At 39.7% G+C, this 17,212-nt stretch overlaps 1 protein-coding gene across 1 annotated transcript in view; it reads left to right on the top strand.

Moving 5' to 3' along the window:
• The first annotated feature begins 5,389 nt into the window (after window positions 1-5,389).
• LOC116732227 (synaptotagmin-7-like) overlaps window positions 5,390-17,212 on the top strand; it is a 66,624-nt gene continuing 54,801 nt past the window's right edge. The window contains exon 1 of the mRNA XM_032582270.1: window positions 5,390-5,755. Coding sequence (XP_032438161.1) covers window positions 5,722-5,755 — 34 coding nt within the window. The 5' untranslated portion in view covers window positions 5,390-5,721. The remainder of the gene's footprint in view (window positions 5,756-17,212) is intronic.

The following is a 17,212-nucleotide window of genomic DNA, read 5'->3' on the forward strand; positions in this document are numbered from 1 at the left end:
TTGCCTGTCGTAGTTGTCTGTCCTGAAGGTTGAGAGCCTTCCACTCATCACTGTATCTGCTTTCAAGGTCCAGCAGTTATTTGACAGAATACAAAAGAACTGACAGAGTGTGTTTGTCTGTAATAGTGCTGTGGAAACAGGAAGGGGAATGGTTTTGAACAGACCAAGGACAACTGTGTGACTCCTCGAGGGCACCTGCAGTGGCTGCCTCGTAGCCACCAGATGTCACTGTGGGACTGCGGTGGAGTTTCTGGGAAGAGAGTGAGCGTCACCATCAGGCACTACAGGTGTCTGCTCATTTTTAGGTGGTGTGACCTGTAAATCACACCTTCTAGCTGCTTTCTCTTATTTTTTTCCCCTAAAATATGCAAACGTCTACACACCGGAGGCTTAAACACAATTGCCCTTCCTACCTGAGCCCCTAGTGCTTTCGCTTGATTAATTAAGCCTGTCTAAAAACTTAAAATATGCACAAAAAATTGCTTTCCACCTCATGTTTGGTTTTTGACTTAACAGATCTCATAAGAGGGGGTGCTCATTCATTTTTAATCCTGATTTATTTATTTATTTATTTATTTATCCAGCATTGCTTCATGGTGTTAGCTTGCAGAGTGCTATTTTGCACATCCCTGCAGCATTATTACATCATAGTACTTTCATGTAACCCTGCATGCACGCACACGCCATAACACACTCTGCAGTCTCCCTGTGTGCTTCTGTCTTCCTCATTTCTTTTAGAGTCAGATTTCATATTGAGAGACACCTTTCGTCAGACCATCTACTCCAGTGTTTACTCGCTCACACACACTCACTCATCAGAGAGAGAGAGAGAGAGATTAGAGGAAGGCTCAACGAGACTTTGAAATCTGGAAATGAGCAGCAAGCCACTGTTCCTGTGCACACTCAAAATCCTTTTCATGTGTCATGACTTAAGCTTCCACCGTGAACTATTATTAGCCCTTTCTTGCTCTCGGTGGCAAGTGGAGGAGGAAGGGAGAGGCAGTTAAGTTGAGCTGAGTGATGGAGGAGAAGCAGGAAACAAGAGGTGGAGAAACAGCAGAGGGACCGGAGGAAGTGAGGGGCTGGTGCTGATGTGTATATAGGTCACTAAATCAATGGGAATCAGATTTTTGAAGGTGGTATTTATAGATACCAGTGGAGACAGATGCATCAGTGACAGGCACAACGTTGCTGGCAGCGAGGGGCTGGGCGGGAGGGGAGGATCTGGGAACCGAGTGCGGTCAAATTAGTCTGCTGAGAATTCTGCCCGACCAGCGGGGAAAGATGCTCAGCAGAGTGCAAATAGCACGGAGAGCTCGGTGCACGGCAGAGTATGATCAAATGAAAATCACTACAGGATGCTTGGGGTAAATGACTTTTTCGGCTCTATTGATAAAATGCAGGGAAACTGTTCAAAGCATTTCCATCAACAGCGCTGATTTACTCATATCCTATTGAGTTTCTAATCTGCGATATCACATGAGCCACATTATTGAATGGAATATCTGGCCTCTGTTTCGTGAGCTTCAGAGGGAAAAATGTGCAGATTTATGAGTCAAAGTGTCAGAAGTCGTTTTGGGATCTCTACTGAGTTTAATATTATAGATTTATTACACAGCATCTGTTTTAACAAGTGGCAAAAGTAGTGAGACATCCTTTTTGCTGAGGTTTTTAATAACTGTCATGCCTCATCCCATTTATTCTCTAATGCTCCATGTCTGTCTGTCTCTCGCTCTCTCCACCAAGAAGTTCCATTACAAATTGGTAATTTGCTCAGAGAACATGAAGGGAAAAAATAATTAAAGAAATTGTTTTAAATTGCTTCCTATAACTGGCTTTTTCTGGGACTGTGTCAAGGTCAGGGGCAAATCAGTCCTCCTCCACTTCCAGAAGTCTGCCTGAGTGTGATGTAAGACCGCCTGGATACTGAGGGCTTAAATAATCTGCATCTCATTCCTGTAGCTTATTCTTGGTGGAGGTGATAAGCAACTATTTCCCTTTGCACCAAAAAGTGATGGTTGGCAAACTTACTTCCTTTCTGGGAGTTCCCAGAAAGGAAGTAAGGAAGTAAGATCAGGATCTGTTCACCTCCATGGATCTGTGTTTCTGCATGCATGACAGTCTTGTGCATGCAGGAACACAATAGGTATGAATATATACAGAAGATAATACAAAATAAGAGATCGCAAGAAAATGAGTTGTTTCTCTGATTTAGCTATTTGTAGATATGTGTTTAAGTAAACTCCTTTTTCCAGAAACTAAGACAAATGACAAGAAAAAGATATTGAGTTTTCAGACAGACAAATCTAGTTCATATAAATTTTTTAAACTAACTTATTAAATATTTTAATTCTAATAATTAAAAATTTATATTTGGTGGAATAACCAGGATTTTTAATTGCATATTTCTTGCATGGTGGCAAGCACCAGATTTTTTTGCTCATTTTAACATTTTGTACCTACATGTTGCTATTTCTCTCACTCCTACTGCTATTTCATACCTACACACTTAAAACACTGAATATCAATTTACTCTTCTAGTTGCTTTAATACGTTAATTAATTATTGTGCACAATATTAATAAAAATTACACAATACTTTTAACTCATTACATATTCTCTGAAAACATTTTGTTACATTTTCATTGTAGTGTCTGGTCCCATATAATCTTCTGGAATATGATGTATTTAGATCCCTTGTCAAAACCAAACAAACTCTAATCAACGTCTTGCTGGTAGATGTTTCCTTACAGTAGACTATAGGTAAATTATATAAAACTACCATTAATTATCAAAGTAGCTCTCCCCCAGTCTGTAGTTGGATAACATTATAGCCCTTCTGGCACAAAAGTTCAAACAGCTCAGCAATGTTTTATGACTTATGACCAGCCATCTTCCTCCTAATCCCAGTTTTCAAAAGGAGTTCAGTTCTTTTGGTTGGAGTGGGCATTGGAACAACCAATCCACCTTAGAGCAGATGGCCACACCATACTATAACTGCCAGTATAAATCACATTTAAAAACAGCAATTAAAGCTGACCCAAGTGCTGTATAATGAAACAACTAAAATAGAAGACAAAGGATCGACTGTGGTACCATCAGTCCTAGTGGTCCTCATTCTGGCTCTTCTTCATGTTGCATTGACAAAGAGATTTGGTTTTCTAGCTTTACATACAGTAACTTGAGGAGTCTGTTTTCTCATTCTGCGCTTCATCTCAACTGCCATTTTTGTGACTTTGTAGGTCAACCTGTGGTTGCTGGGTAACATCAGAGTGAGTAGACGGTCATCCTGGTCAGTGAGGAGCTGTTATCACCCTCTGTCGGTCTGCAGCTTTGTTGTCCCCAACTGTCTGTTTATTGACCATGTTCGCATGCACTGGCAGCTTTTAAATCTTAAAGACGGTTCCTCACAAACCAGATTCAAAATATTCTTCTAAGTTCTTAAGTAGAATGATATGTACATGTATTGGAATGTTACAGACAGCGGAATTAGATTGTTGTTGATCATATAGAGATGCTTATTTCTGAAAAAAAAAAAAAAAGCTTTGGTCTCTTTTTTTGCAGGGCTGCAGACAAAAAGAAGGTGGAAGTGCATAATAGGTCTCAACATGAAACGAAAACACAAGACCTCCCGAGGGGTTCTCTAACTGAACCATTAAAATGACTCAGTTTTTGCTGTTGCAACAATAACCAAATGATACCATAGTGTAAACTCCATCCATGTTTTCACATGGATGTTTTACTTTATCACTACTTACATTTTTACTGAGCCACTAATGTAATGTATTTATTTGTTTTAAAATTTGTATTCAGTCTGCAGTTTTTTTTAAAAACATGTTAAAACATTTTGAGTTTTACAACACAAACACGCTATTGTTCAAACATTTAATATTTACATTACATGCCCCCACCTACCAAGTTTCTTTATCTATCCATCCTCTTTCGTTACCCACTTGATTCTTGCAGGGTCACAGGGGGGCTGTCGACTTCCTCATGTGGTCAGTGGTGGAGAGGTCACCAGTCTACACCACAGAGACAAATGGGACTAATAACAATGCATGCTTAGACTCAGAGCTCCTGATATACAGGATTTTATTGTATATTAGATGGGGAAAACACGCACATGTGGTGTAATAAAAATCCTGGCTCTTCTTGCTGGTTGGCAACATAACTGTTCTACCTTGTAGCCACCAGTGTCTTTAGTAATATAATCTTCCAGTTGTTATTTCCCTTTTGATTTACGTTGAAAATGCAAGATTATTATTTGGAGTTTGAGCCCCTGCAGAGAGCTATGGGTAAAGAGCAGAAAACAAATAAACACACATTGCAAACGTATCCTGGGTGTAAGAAAACAGAAAAACGATTGTCAGAAAGGTAAATAAGACACAGAACAAACAACCATGCACACACACATTTTCATCAGCAGACATCCAGCCTACTTTAATCTGAACTCTGAGGTGCTGCTGTCCATGGTGCTGAAAGGCCAAGTTGACCTAGTAATTAAATAAAATGGTGAGTACTGAAACATGTTGCGATAGCAGAGTTTTAGTAATAACAGAAATTAGCTTTATTAGCAATTCATTAGATTTTAATATTTTAGGAGTGTATTAAAAAAATGACCAGTAATGAACTGACTAAGGTTTTGTTTTGATTTGGACCTTAAATAAAACTATAATATACTCCTAAAAATGTTGTAAAACGACTTCAAAATATCAGGGGTGTTAGTTTACAAGTGACAAATGTAGGACAGCTGATAACAAAAATTAAATAATTTAATAGTTGAATTAACAAAAAGTTGTTAATGAAAAAAAATTAGCTATAAATGTTAAGTTAAATATGATGCAATTTGTGTAAACCACTTTAATTTTCAATTAATTCCAGTAAATTCCTCCGATAGTCATTAAGAGTTTCCACTTTGGAATATTTCCCCAACGCCCCACCTCCTGGAAAGCTTAATACATTTATGTGAAGTCTCTGGAAAGTTCTCAAAAGTTCACTAGACATTTTCCACTGCTTGTTATTCCAGCAGCAGGATCGTGGAATGACAGGAGGGCAAAACTGGTGAAACACATATACCTAAAGCTGAACAGGTCATGAGACCATGGCTTCCAAATAACCAATGGAGAACTTATACAGGTGCAATTGGACATAGCTTTCTTTTTAACCACTCCCCCCTTGGCTATGCTGCCCTGGGTGGTCGTCCATATCGTCAATGTCAAGAAACGCCACCGGTTTTTATAATTTTACTCCTTCAAAGGATACTTTCTAACACAAGTGAAGACATTTCAAATTAAGCTTGAACCAAATCAACAAGCTGCCACTCCAGGTTGTATTTAACATAACGCACAAAACAAAAACCCAACAATAATATTCAGCGGCAGCAGAGAAAGGAAGCACTGGAGACTTTACGCAGCTGCAAAAGTCACTCTCCCCATTTTGTCCTCTAAGTCACAGTACGGAGAGAGAAGGAGGCAGCGAGAGAGGAGGAGAGAGGGAGGGAGTATAGTGAGAGTCTCGGACTGGTTAGCCTACCTATCCACTAGGAGGAGAGGAGAGGCAGCCGAGCAGCAGCAAAACAATAAACACCTACTACTACAAATCACATCGGCGGAGTTCACGGCACACGCAGTCAAAAAGAAAGAAAGAAAGAAACAGGAGTAATACTAACAGACAACTGAGACAAAACGACATTGTGTTCGGCCGGGAGTGAAGTCACACAGCCATGTATCTGAACAGGGAAGAGGACAACAGCAAAGGTAAGGAGATCCTGTCAAGAACTGCCACTCTTCTGGGAGAGCGTCCTGACAGTTTCAAGGTGTTTCATTGCTTAACGCGCCTCCTCTGCTGGAGGTGACACCAAAAAAAAAAAGGTGGGAATGTTCTGTCACACATCCTCCCCTTTAATGTGGCTCGTACTGGGAAGCCTCGTCCTTTCTGCGCGGACAGGGGATGTTGCTGAAAAGTGTGGGCTGTCATTATGTAATATCGGTGCAGTTAATTGCCTCCTAGGAGGATGCATATCTGTACGCCCGATCCTGTTTTCTGCTTCTTTACTAAACCGATCAATTGTGAACCTGTTGTGGGCACATCCACTTTAGTCGTGCACGAATTTCGCAAGTGTGCACCGGCTGGATTTGTACGCTTATTTAATGTTGTGGACATTAAGGGTAACGTAGCACAAGGTCAAAGCTTTGAGCTGCAAAGAAAACCCCCGGTCTAAATAGGTTATTATCTTCCGCGCTCTGCAGCATCCTGCAAAAAAAAAAAAAAAGGAAAAAAAAAGATACAAACGGAATCTGCCTCAGCTTAATGCTTGTAAGGAGAGATAACCGTGCCGCAGCGAGAGGGGTAAAGAAGGGTACAAAGGAGGAATATTTGAGTAATCTCTCCCACGTGTTTTTGAGGCGTGATTCCCCTCTCTCCACGGCTGCTCAGAAACGCACTCGACTCTTGTCCCCTGCTGCTCCCCACGAAGCATAAATAACTCCCCCGGGCTGAGAGGTAACGCTAATTACCACCTAAATCTTCAGGTTGTACGGGAATAACACCTGCTGCTACTGGGGACCAGTCGAGGAGGTGAAGGAGGTGAGGGTGGTGAAAGAGGGCGCAAAAGGTGGAGTGGGAGGAGCCGTTTTTGTTCAGTTTCCCCCTGTGTGGTGAGATGTGATCTCACATGGACCACAACACCGTGGATACTGTACGGGGAAGTGTGAGAGGGAAGCAGCAGCAGATCCGTGAGATGGTGATGGTGGTGGCAGCTCAAGACGGAAACAAGAAGATACACAGAACCAAGATTACAGCCCCAAACAATCCAGACACTCATTGACGTTTTCTGTTGTCTTTCTGTCTTTACTTTACAAGAACATAAAGGTAAAGACAATTACATTAAAGATAGTAAATACACCAATCTGTCACTTCTTAAGATCCAGGTTCGAGACATGTTGTAATTCTTCAGAGCATAAATTCAATAAGCTGTCAGAATAATTGTTGTCCTTATTGACACCACCACACGTCTGCGGATTTGCTGTCTATGCGTCCCGTTCCGTCACATCCCAGTGGTTATCCCAGTGGGATCTGGTGACTATGGAGACTACTGGAGTACAGTGAACTCATCGTCACATTCAAGATGTCAGTTTGAGAGGATTGCAGCTGGAGGAGCCTTGTGACTCGGTGCATTATCCTGTTGCAGGCAGCCATCAGCACACTGTGTTCATAAAGGGATGGATTTGGTCCACAGTAATACTCAGGTAGCCTGTGGCATTTAAACAGTGCTCAAACACCCATTGTCTCCAATATACCTCCATCACCAGATAGACCTGTGCTTTTATGTTGTTTATACCTAATTCTTACCGTGGTATATGAATGTTGCAGCTGAAATTACGACTTATTGGACCAGGCTGCGTTTCTCTAACCCATTATTATCCATTTGTGATGAGCCTCAGGTTCTTGTGCTTAACAGACTGCAGTGACTCCAGATGTGCTCCTCTGGGGGATAAGCCTAATTTAAAAACACAACTTTTAAATTGCTGAACATTGTTTTTGCTTTTAATCGGCTCTCACAAGTTTAAATTTTCACTCTTCTGTATGGTTTGCTTTAAAAACCTGTAAGTTACTGACCTGGTCAAGTGAGATTGCCAGGTCGCCCAGAATAGGGCTCATATCAAATATCTAAACCTTTTAGTTTCAGTCTGATTGAGCAGTTGTAAAACTCGGGTGAGAAAAAATATTTTAAAATCATTTATCCGATGCAGTGCTGCACAGTGGAGCAGATGGTAGCACTGTGTCCTTGCAGCAAGAGAGTCTTGGATTTGAATCCCGGCCTGGGATTTTTCTGTATAGAGTTTGCATGTTCTCCCTGTGCATGGGTGGTTTCTCTCTGGGTACTCTCATTTCCTCCCACAATCCAAAAACATGACTGTTTGGTCAATTCAATACGCTGAATTGTGTCCTCTGTGTTTCTGTGATGGACTGGTGACTTGACCAGCTAGAGATGGGCACCAGTTCCCCCACAAATGAGCATTGAACATAGCTGGATGGATGATAATTCTACACATATGAAATACTTTCATAATTGCATAAATAATAACGACAATGTATGATTTAAAAAAATATGAAGCAGTCTGGTACTGCTTTTGGTGTTGCAGTATCCTTTGTCTGTTAGTTGGCAGAGGCCTCAGTTCATCCTGAACAAAGTCTACAGATATTCAGCTCCCCTCACTATTCTCTGTTGGGCCCACTTGTCCACCATATTGCAGCTGGAGGATAACACTGAAATGCAGTACATCAAAAAACCTAATCGAAGCTCTGTAGAAGGTTTTCATGATGCTGTCAGGAAGTAATGTTTATTTCAGTTTTCTTTAAGAGCTTAGTCTCTGCTGAATGCTTCATAATCCCAGTGGTGTTCTTCAACCAGGTGGGGTCATCAGAGACTTGCAGTTTTTGGAACTGAGTGTTATCAACTCTGTCTAATTCACGTTTGCTGAGGCTGCAGGTTGTGAGCTCAGGTTGTAACCTCTGGAAGTCGATAATGATCTCCTTTTTTTGTTCATGTTGAGCACCAGATTGTTGCTTCTGCAAAGGCTGTCTAGCTGTTTCACTTCCTTTACATATAATGACATTTGATTCCAATGAATCACTTTTAGTACTGTGGGAATATTTTTGCAGAACTTGAAACAAAATGCAGGAGAGAAACTTATATTTGTGGATGTATTTACTAAAAAAAAAGGGGGCTTTTTATCGGTTCAGAAGCATTCAAAGAGCAAGAAAAGCATACCTGATTTCCAAGTATTTCACTTCTGGAAGGCAGGTTAAGGAAAAACTGGCTAACTGTTGTTTCTTAATCTTGTTAACAGCTGACTCTATGCAATCTTTCTAAGCTGGTCTGATTGCGAAAGTCAATACTGTAGTGAACTAAAGTAAAGTTACGTGAAGTTTTGTTCAGACCAGCTGTGTGGCACAACTCTGACATCCACACAAGTCCTAAAGTATCATTCTGGTGATAGACTTTATGCTATCCTCATCCGTGTGAGTCAAAATACCATAAAGGCTGTTGATAAATAAATTCTGCATTAAAGTTTTGGCTTAAATTAATAAAATGTTGATGCTGCTACGATGAATTTTTTCTTTAAGTCTCTGTTCATTCAGAAGACCAAAAGTTGACACCTTAAACTCTATGGTCAAGGTCGGTATAGTTGCTTGTCAGAAGATAAATATATTCAGAGTTGTTTCATGAGTTTGAGCATTTGATTGTAATGGCAAAATTTTCTTCAGAACAGAGCAAGATTTATTTATCTTTGTTTCATTCAGAGTGAACCAGTCAATGAAGCTGGAGACAATAGCTTCTCTTTGACTGACACATTCACAGTGTATTCAATAGCTGAGTGGGTTACATTACAATGGATGTATCTTTCACACATAGTCTTTTAGAAATGGAGTTGTTTTCACCTCATCAAACAATCTTTATTGACGTCCGCTGGTGGATTTGCAGCTAAAGCTGGAGGCAACATTTTTTGTTTTTATAAATATCTATGTTGCAATTTTGTCATTTTTAGTAAGTACATTAACTTAATTTCCTCTTTAACAAATTGACTCTCTCTTTATTTTGTTATTTAGTTCTTAGGAGCAAACAACAAAGTTTGCTGACATTGTTATTAAAAAATTTAGCTGAAAAAAAATAATTGTACCATTGCACCCCTAGAGTCTTTTCCATCATTTAGAGTTGAAAAATGGCCACGCTTGTTTCTGGTTTCCTGCTTTCCAAAAATACTTTGTGAGAAAACAGCTACAACTCTGTCTTCATTTCTGAGCTCAGTAGATATTTTCAGGTTTGTCATTTCCCTGTTTTTGAACAGTAATCTCATTTTGAGTAAAACAAATAAAACAGTCAAGGTTGTGGCCACAATAGAAGGCTTTTTTGAACAAAATACTTGTTTTGTGACCTGGGTTGAGTTGAGTTGTTTGGAGGTTTTTTATTAATCTGTGTTCCTTAGTCTCTTTTGTTGTTTCTGTTCATTTAGTTAAGACCTTCTTAGCGATACTAGTTCATTTCTTGTCTCTAGTTGTTCCTTGTTACTCTATTTAATTGTTTCTTAGATTTAGTCATTCTTTAGTGACTAGAGATTTATTTCCCAGTCCCCTGTGTACTCTCTCCCTTTCTCTCTCGCTCTCCCTCTCTCTCTCCCCTCCCTGCCTTCTGCACCACACCTGCAATCAGTTAGCCAATCAGCTCAGCTCCATTGTTCCTCATTCACTCTCTCAGTACACTTCTATTCCTTTCGTTCTTTGTTTCTTCTCCCGTTTTCCACTGCTGGATGTTTTTTTCCCTTCAATTTACGGTTTTTGTTTTGCTCTGGTTCCCTGTGGTCCCTGTGATTTTTGTAAGTTTGTCCATCATTTTTCTCATTAAGCATTCTTCATTTACTTGACATCTTTGCCTTTCTGCATTTGGGTCCACCATCAAAACACACATCATGACAACTTGTGCTGTTTATGTTTTCCTTCTGACAAGACAAAAACTATTGATTTCAGTTAAAGCTGCATTGAACTAGAATGGCACAATATCAGGGAAACATGTGATTGGGATGCTATCCCTAAAAACTGTGATGAAGATATTGATTATGATTAGCCCACTCTGTTTTTCTTTTCCTTCATCCCAATGATCCCAACACTGTGAGATTCAGCATCTTGGCCACTAAAAATGCACAGTAAGTATGGGCAAAGAGGACAGGAAAAGGTATTGCACAAACAATTTGGACTAAATGTGTGGGCAATTGTTATTCAGAATTTGCATGCATGACATGTGAAATATGATATCCTACCAACTATTGGATCCATGTTTTCATTTAAGACGTGGATATTGGAATTAATTGTAATTTGATATATTGTATCTCCCTTAAAACCTACAAGTGCTTTTTTTTTTACATTCAAGTTTAATCATTCATTTAAGTTTATTTACCAATTCACAACAATTGACGTCTCTGTACTTTTCATTTCAATTGACTCTCGTATACATCATGCCCTGTTCCCATGTATATACATCATGTTGTTTGTTTGTTAAAGCTGACTTCTATTCATCAATAATCCCAAAAATGTCTAATTTTTAGACATACTTCAGTGTTATCCAGACAGTTTTGGGCAGTTTATAATTTGCAGCCTGTCATGGACAATACCTTTTCTTTTAGTTGAATATTTGACATTTTTATTCATTAAATACATTCTCATAAAATCAACTGAAATATGAAGGAATAGTGTGATTTGAAAGTGTTATGGTCAAGGAGCTGAGCCCATATTATGGCCCATTGTTGGGCATTCAAAGGGCACCCACGTGTTTCCTCTTAAACTGTGTTATCAACTCATATGCTTGCCAATTGCACGGTGCAACCACAAGACCTCATTCAAACCTACAATACGACCCCATCAAGTTCTGGAAATGCTGTCGATAAATGCAGCCTCAACCATATTTAAAATCAGTGAAATAGCTCTTAAATCTAGCAGAGGCAGGAAGCCCTGAAGCAAATGCTAACTTTCGGTTAGTTGGCATGCTGTTGCTTACAAATGGTGTTTATTTTGCCTGTCAATGTTTTCCTTTCTTGCTAAGTGGTATTGCACAAACGATTTAAAAATAGTAAGGGCCTCATTGACGCTTTCTGTGTTGTCAACCATCCTGATGGAAAATCTTTATTAGACAAAACTGTCAAAACACCAAGACAACTTCCTGTCTTCAAAATAAGAGTCTCAGACATAGATACAAGTTGTGAAGCTTAAAGAACTCACCTTAATAGTTCTTTACTGGGCTAAGTCAAATATGGAAAGCAACTTGATTGCACTTTGCAAGACAAACTTTACTTTGACAAGAAATATCCTAGCATTTTAAAGTTGTGAGGTCCTGTGTCACATATTGCAGCATGCTGTCCTCTTGGCTGCCTGAAACATCTTCTGTCTGTTGACCTATTCCCTATTAAGACTTACTGTCAGACACTTCTGCAACTGCCCGATCCCAATATTTTTTGTTGCTGGTACTAGACATGCCAGCTCTTTGCATCAAATTCTTCATGTGTACATACCCGTCTCTGCTTTGCAAGTGTACCAAATTGCCCTCCATTTGTACTGTTCTTCCTTGATCCTGCAACAGTTTTTGCCAGTAACTGTTGTATTTTTGGCCTTGCAAAGTGATTCTCTCTTTGAAATCGGCCAAGAACTTGGTTTACGTAAATGGATCAACTGAAGGATGAAGCATTTTTCAAATTTGCTTTTTACAAATTGTTGGCTCTGATGTTTATTCATTACGTGCTAAAACAGGCTGCTTTTTTGTGGACTATGAGGAGAACACAGGGTTTCGCTGATGTTTTTACTTGGTTCATTTTGGTAGGTATTTCCCTCGCTGTGCTGCTGTGTCTTTTGAATTCACGCTGTATTTCAAGGTGGATTGAAGGGAGAGGCAGAAAGGTCTACCACTGACATATCGATGACCAGGATTAGAGGGGAGTCTGGTCAAACAGGTTGGTCATATGTAAGCTTAAAAGTCTGACATGATGTGCTCCCTGACCAATGCTGTCCTTAGCAAAAACAGTAAATTACAGTTTGTGGAATGATGGGAATGAACAGGATATCGTGGCGTCCTATAATTTACTCAGTCTGATTGTGAAATGGGTTATTATTTATACTCTTGAGAAAACATTCAACTACTATGATGAGAATTATGTAGTCTGTATTCAAAATGTTATTTTAAAATGTCCTGGTAGGAAAACTATTCAGGGCTGACCTTCTTCTTTCTACCCTTACTTTCACCCATTGACCACTGAAGGCACTCACCAGTCCCCAGGTGACCCTGCAGGATTAAGTGGGTATGGAAAATTAAAGAATGAACGGACCTAACTGGCCAAGATTTTATTTGATCAAATCAATATTTACTGGAATCCAACAGCATAGGTCAGCTGTGCGCTGGTTTTCTGTGTTGCTTCCCACAATAGCCAGTGTTTTTCCATTTTAACAACCCCCTGCGTGCATGAAAGTGAGAGTGCAGGAAGCGTCACCGCCCCGCACATAACCAGAACTCTGTGCCTGCTTGTGAATTGACTGCAATGCTGCCACCACAGGAAGGATTCTGGCAGCAGAAGGCTAATCTCCACCTAAACGGCAGTGGTATTTACTTGCCAAAATGCCGCAAGGTTAGAAATATCGGACTTCGTTTGTTGATGGCTTTTAATGAACTGAGGTTTGTAGGTAAGCAACTTTAGCCTTTAATGCATTTAACCACTGATGGAACAAGGCTGGGTTTTGAAGAAAATCACAAGATATGGTGGCTGTGGTTTTTATTCTGGTGACTTTTGTTTTACTCCAAAATAGAGTGCAATTTAGTGGAGACAAAACTCAATACTGTTTCTATCTGAGAGCAACAACTCAATGCAGAGATTCATCTTTTTTGTGTTTTTATCTTGTTCTAACAGAACTTGTGCATGGGGGTAAATTTGCCTTAGCTTTATTTACTGTGTGGTCTTGCAATTGAATCTGGCAGCACATACAGCTTGAATATGATATGTTGTAACACCAACAGTTTCGCTATTGATTTAGGTTGATACTTTATTTGGTTTTGGGCCTGAGTCCAAACTTCTGGTCAAGGCCAGCAGACTAAATGACTTATGTTTGGCATGCATGAGCTGTACTAGAGAGAGCAAGAGGTGGAATCTGTTTGTTTATTTTGGCATTTCTGACTTATGTGCAACTAGGAAAATATTATGCAGCAGATAGATGTTATAAGGAATACTTAATGTGAGCTGTCTGTTTTTTCTTTCTTTCTTTAGAAGAGACCCGAGGTTCCAGTGTTTCTGTGTTTAGCTCTATTTCTGTCCTCTAGAGAGTCATTGACTGAGCAATTGCTGCCATTATATTTGTATACTCTCATTATTTTTCTTTCCTGTGGAAAGTACTACTAGCTCAGTGATTATTTCTTTAACTGTGTTTCTTTCCTGCACAACTACTTTATGCAGCTATTGTTGCCATTAATTCATTGTTTTGTTTCACATAGAAATTACTCATCATTGAAAAAGCTGTTCCTTCCATCCAGTGTGGTTATTTAGTTGTCTCTCCAGCTGTGAATCATTGATGCAAATGTGTCTCTATTAACAGAGTGTACTCTACTACAAAGAAAGTACTCCTGGCTAATGGAGTAGTCGTGTGTCCGTCTTTAGCTATGTTTATGTATTTCTGTCCATGATAAAGTCACTAACATAATTTTAAACTGAACTGGATTATAGCTGGATATGAGTTGGATATGTTAGTCTTTTAGAATACCTTCAGGTGACATTTGTTTTGGATCTGTGCTACATAATTAAACTGAACTAAAATAAAATAAAAGATGCATGTAGCAATGTTAGTCTCTAATTGGCTTTAATAAATCCAGTTGAACGTGCAGTAGGTTTAGACAGTCAAACCTGTGGATACGGCAGGAACTTACTTCTTAATTAGAAGGTCTTCAATGCGCCCCGGGATTTTACACTATCTACTTTCTGGTTTCTGTAAATTGACGGTGAGCATCAAAGGATTTTAACTTCAGAGGAATTGAAATAGAAAACTGAGTGGATTTCTGGGGCATCTTTAACGTGGTATGAAGTATAAGTGTCAGCAGAAGACTGTGAGCTCCTAACCTCTTTGTTATTATTGCCCTGTAGAAATTGATGATGTCCCTCTACTTCATGGCTGTTTTACTAATGTGTGATGGGAAATTATTTGGGGGCAATTGCTCCAGCAGTGTTGTAATGTCCACGCCTCTTAGGGCAAGATGAATTGAAACAGAGCTGGATGGCAAGAGAAAAAGGTACTTGGCTTGGCAGCTGGGCTCAACAAGTCTCATGTTCTTTGATCAAAACTTTAAAGGAGGATTAGCCGAGATCTTAATTCATGACTCCCTGAATTAAATTCTTTACAGCACAAAGCAGCTGTGAGCCACCCTGTTGTCCTGTCAGCTTGCTGCATTGATATCAGATGCAAAGCCTGGATTAAACACAACACATTCACCCCTGTGCACATTAAAACGGGGAACACAATCACAACAGAGACCGTTGGTTATAAAAGGAACATAAACTGGCACAGAAAAAACCCCCCAAAACATTTTGGCATTCAATGGACACTGTCATTTGATTTTACATTTATTCACCTTGATTAAATGGCTAATGGCTCCAGTTAAGGTTGCAGATGTGCGCTGTGAGATAAAACCACAGGGAAAATCTCAAGGATGGCAAGAGTCGGAGAAACAGGCTGCAAAAGAGTGCAATTAGATGCTTTTGTAGGAACACCTGTAATGAAACGTGTGTTTGAACCTGCTGTGTTTGTCGACCCCCCCGGTGGAAACAGGAAGCCAGTCACCTGATTAGAGCAAAGTCTAATCAAAGTTTGAATTGAGTAAAAAGCACCGCACAAGAAAACTGGATTGCATTTGTACCAAGTTCCTCTAGTTGCTATTGAAGAAGTGGAAGCCTTTTGCACTCCTGTATGCTGGAATCAGTCATTAGATAAAGAAATACAAGCTAAACATTTTTTTCCCTATTCATGTAATACAGTGCCTTTCACTACTTTTTCACATTTCATTATGTAAAAACACAAATCTCAATGGGTTTTATTTAGATTTTCTGTCATAGACCAGACCTGAGTTGTGTAAAATTTATATTTTCTGTAACAAACACAATGTAGGATTTATTTATATATTTCTTACAATTAAAAGTGTGACCTACACCAAAATTATAATCCATAGCAGCCTCTGCCTGCAGAGGTCACCTGATTAGCAAGTAGTCCACATGAGTGTAATTCAATCACAGTAGAAATTCATCTTTTCTGTGCATCCTGTAAAAACGGTAAGGTTATGGGACAACTGCAAATCTACCACGATACCTAAACTGCAATAGCCAGTCGAGGAAAGCGTTAGTTGGCAAGAATAAAGCAATCAGTGAAAGAAAGCCATAATAAGTCCTGCTTGCAGTTTGGCTCAAGATGCTCTGGGCAGATCAGGCCAGAATTAAACGTCCTGATCTGCATGCAAAACACAATGTTTGGCGGATAACTAATGCTACACATCATCCACAAAATACCGCTGCAGTGAATAGTGAGGGATCATCATTGTGTTACAAGGATTGCTCAGTTCTGAACAGAGCAATGCTTTTTTTAAAAAAGAGACTGCAAAGACTTGGCTAACCTGTCAGGAGGTCATTGACCCTGAAACCAAACATGTACAACTAGAACTAGAGACTTGAAATCTTGTTCAGAAATCCTCTACATAGAAAAATGGCAAAACCCTCATTGTCTATGTGAAGCTGAGAGCAGAGAGATTCCCCATTAATCTTGCAGCTGGAGATGCAAACAAACTTATTTCAAGCACTGACCAGTGGAGGCTAAATAAACATCCAAATCATAATTTTCATCTAAAAAAGTTTGAAAATGTTTCCTTTCATTTCAGAATGACACACTACATTACGAAAGACTAGCCCATAACCTTCCTCCAATAAAAACTAAACAAAATAAAAAAGTGATTTGCTGTTGTAACATATCAAAATGTGAAATAGTAGAAAGTAGCTTCCGTCCTAATAGCAGACTTGTTGATACAGTGTCTTAGTGCTGGAGTTATTTTTATAATATTCTCTCTCAGCTGACTCAAGGGGAAGGGGAGGTCCTTCACTTCTCCTTTCTCTGCCATCTTCCATTCCCTTTCTCCTGTGAGTCTCAGGGAGGAGGAGAAAAAGGATCGCGGCGGTTAACATTAGCTAGCCACAGGAGGAGTGATAGACAGGAAAAGCTAGACGGGCGTACAATAGAGTGGGGGTGAACTGGGGAGGGAAAAAAGATGGAGAGAACAAGTGAGATGGGAGGACAGGATAAGCAAAGAACAAGCCCCGGAGTGCTAGCAAGTCAAGGTCACACAGAGGATAGGAGGCCCTGCGTGTGTGTGTCGGTGGGAGTGTGTGGAAAAGCAAAAGTGCAGAGATGGACGGCCGGTACAGGAATTAGCGACGGGCTGGTGACAGCCGACTGATTTAGTTTGGGATGGGGAGGATGAGGGCTAAAGACAGCAAAAGCTGAAGAAACTTAATGCCATACACAACCTTACTAAAAAAAAAAATCAACATTTATTTTTAGAAAATGTAGTCAGCAGGAATATAAATCCACAACAAGATATAGTAGTTATTTTCCTGACTGGTCAACACATACTGGCAAGCCAAACAACTCCT

Source organism: Xiphophorus hellerii, chromosome 2, assembly GCF_003331165.1.
Source record: "Xiphophorus hellerii strain 12219 chromosome 2, Xiphophorus_hellerii-4.1, whole genome shotgun sequence".
NCBI classification, from domain to species: domain Eukaryota; kingdom Metazoa; phylum Chordata; class Actinopteri; order Cyprinodontiformes; family Poeciliidae; genus Xiphophorus; species Xiphophorus hellerii.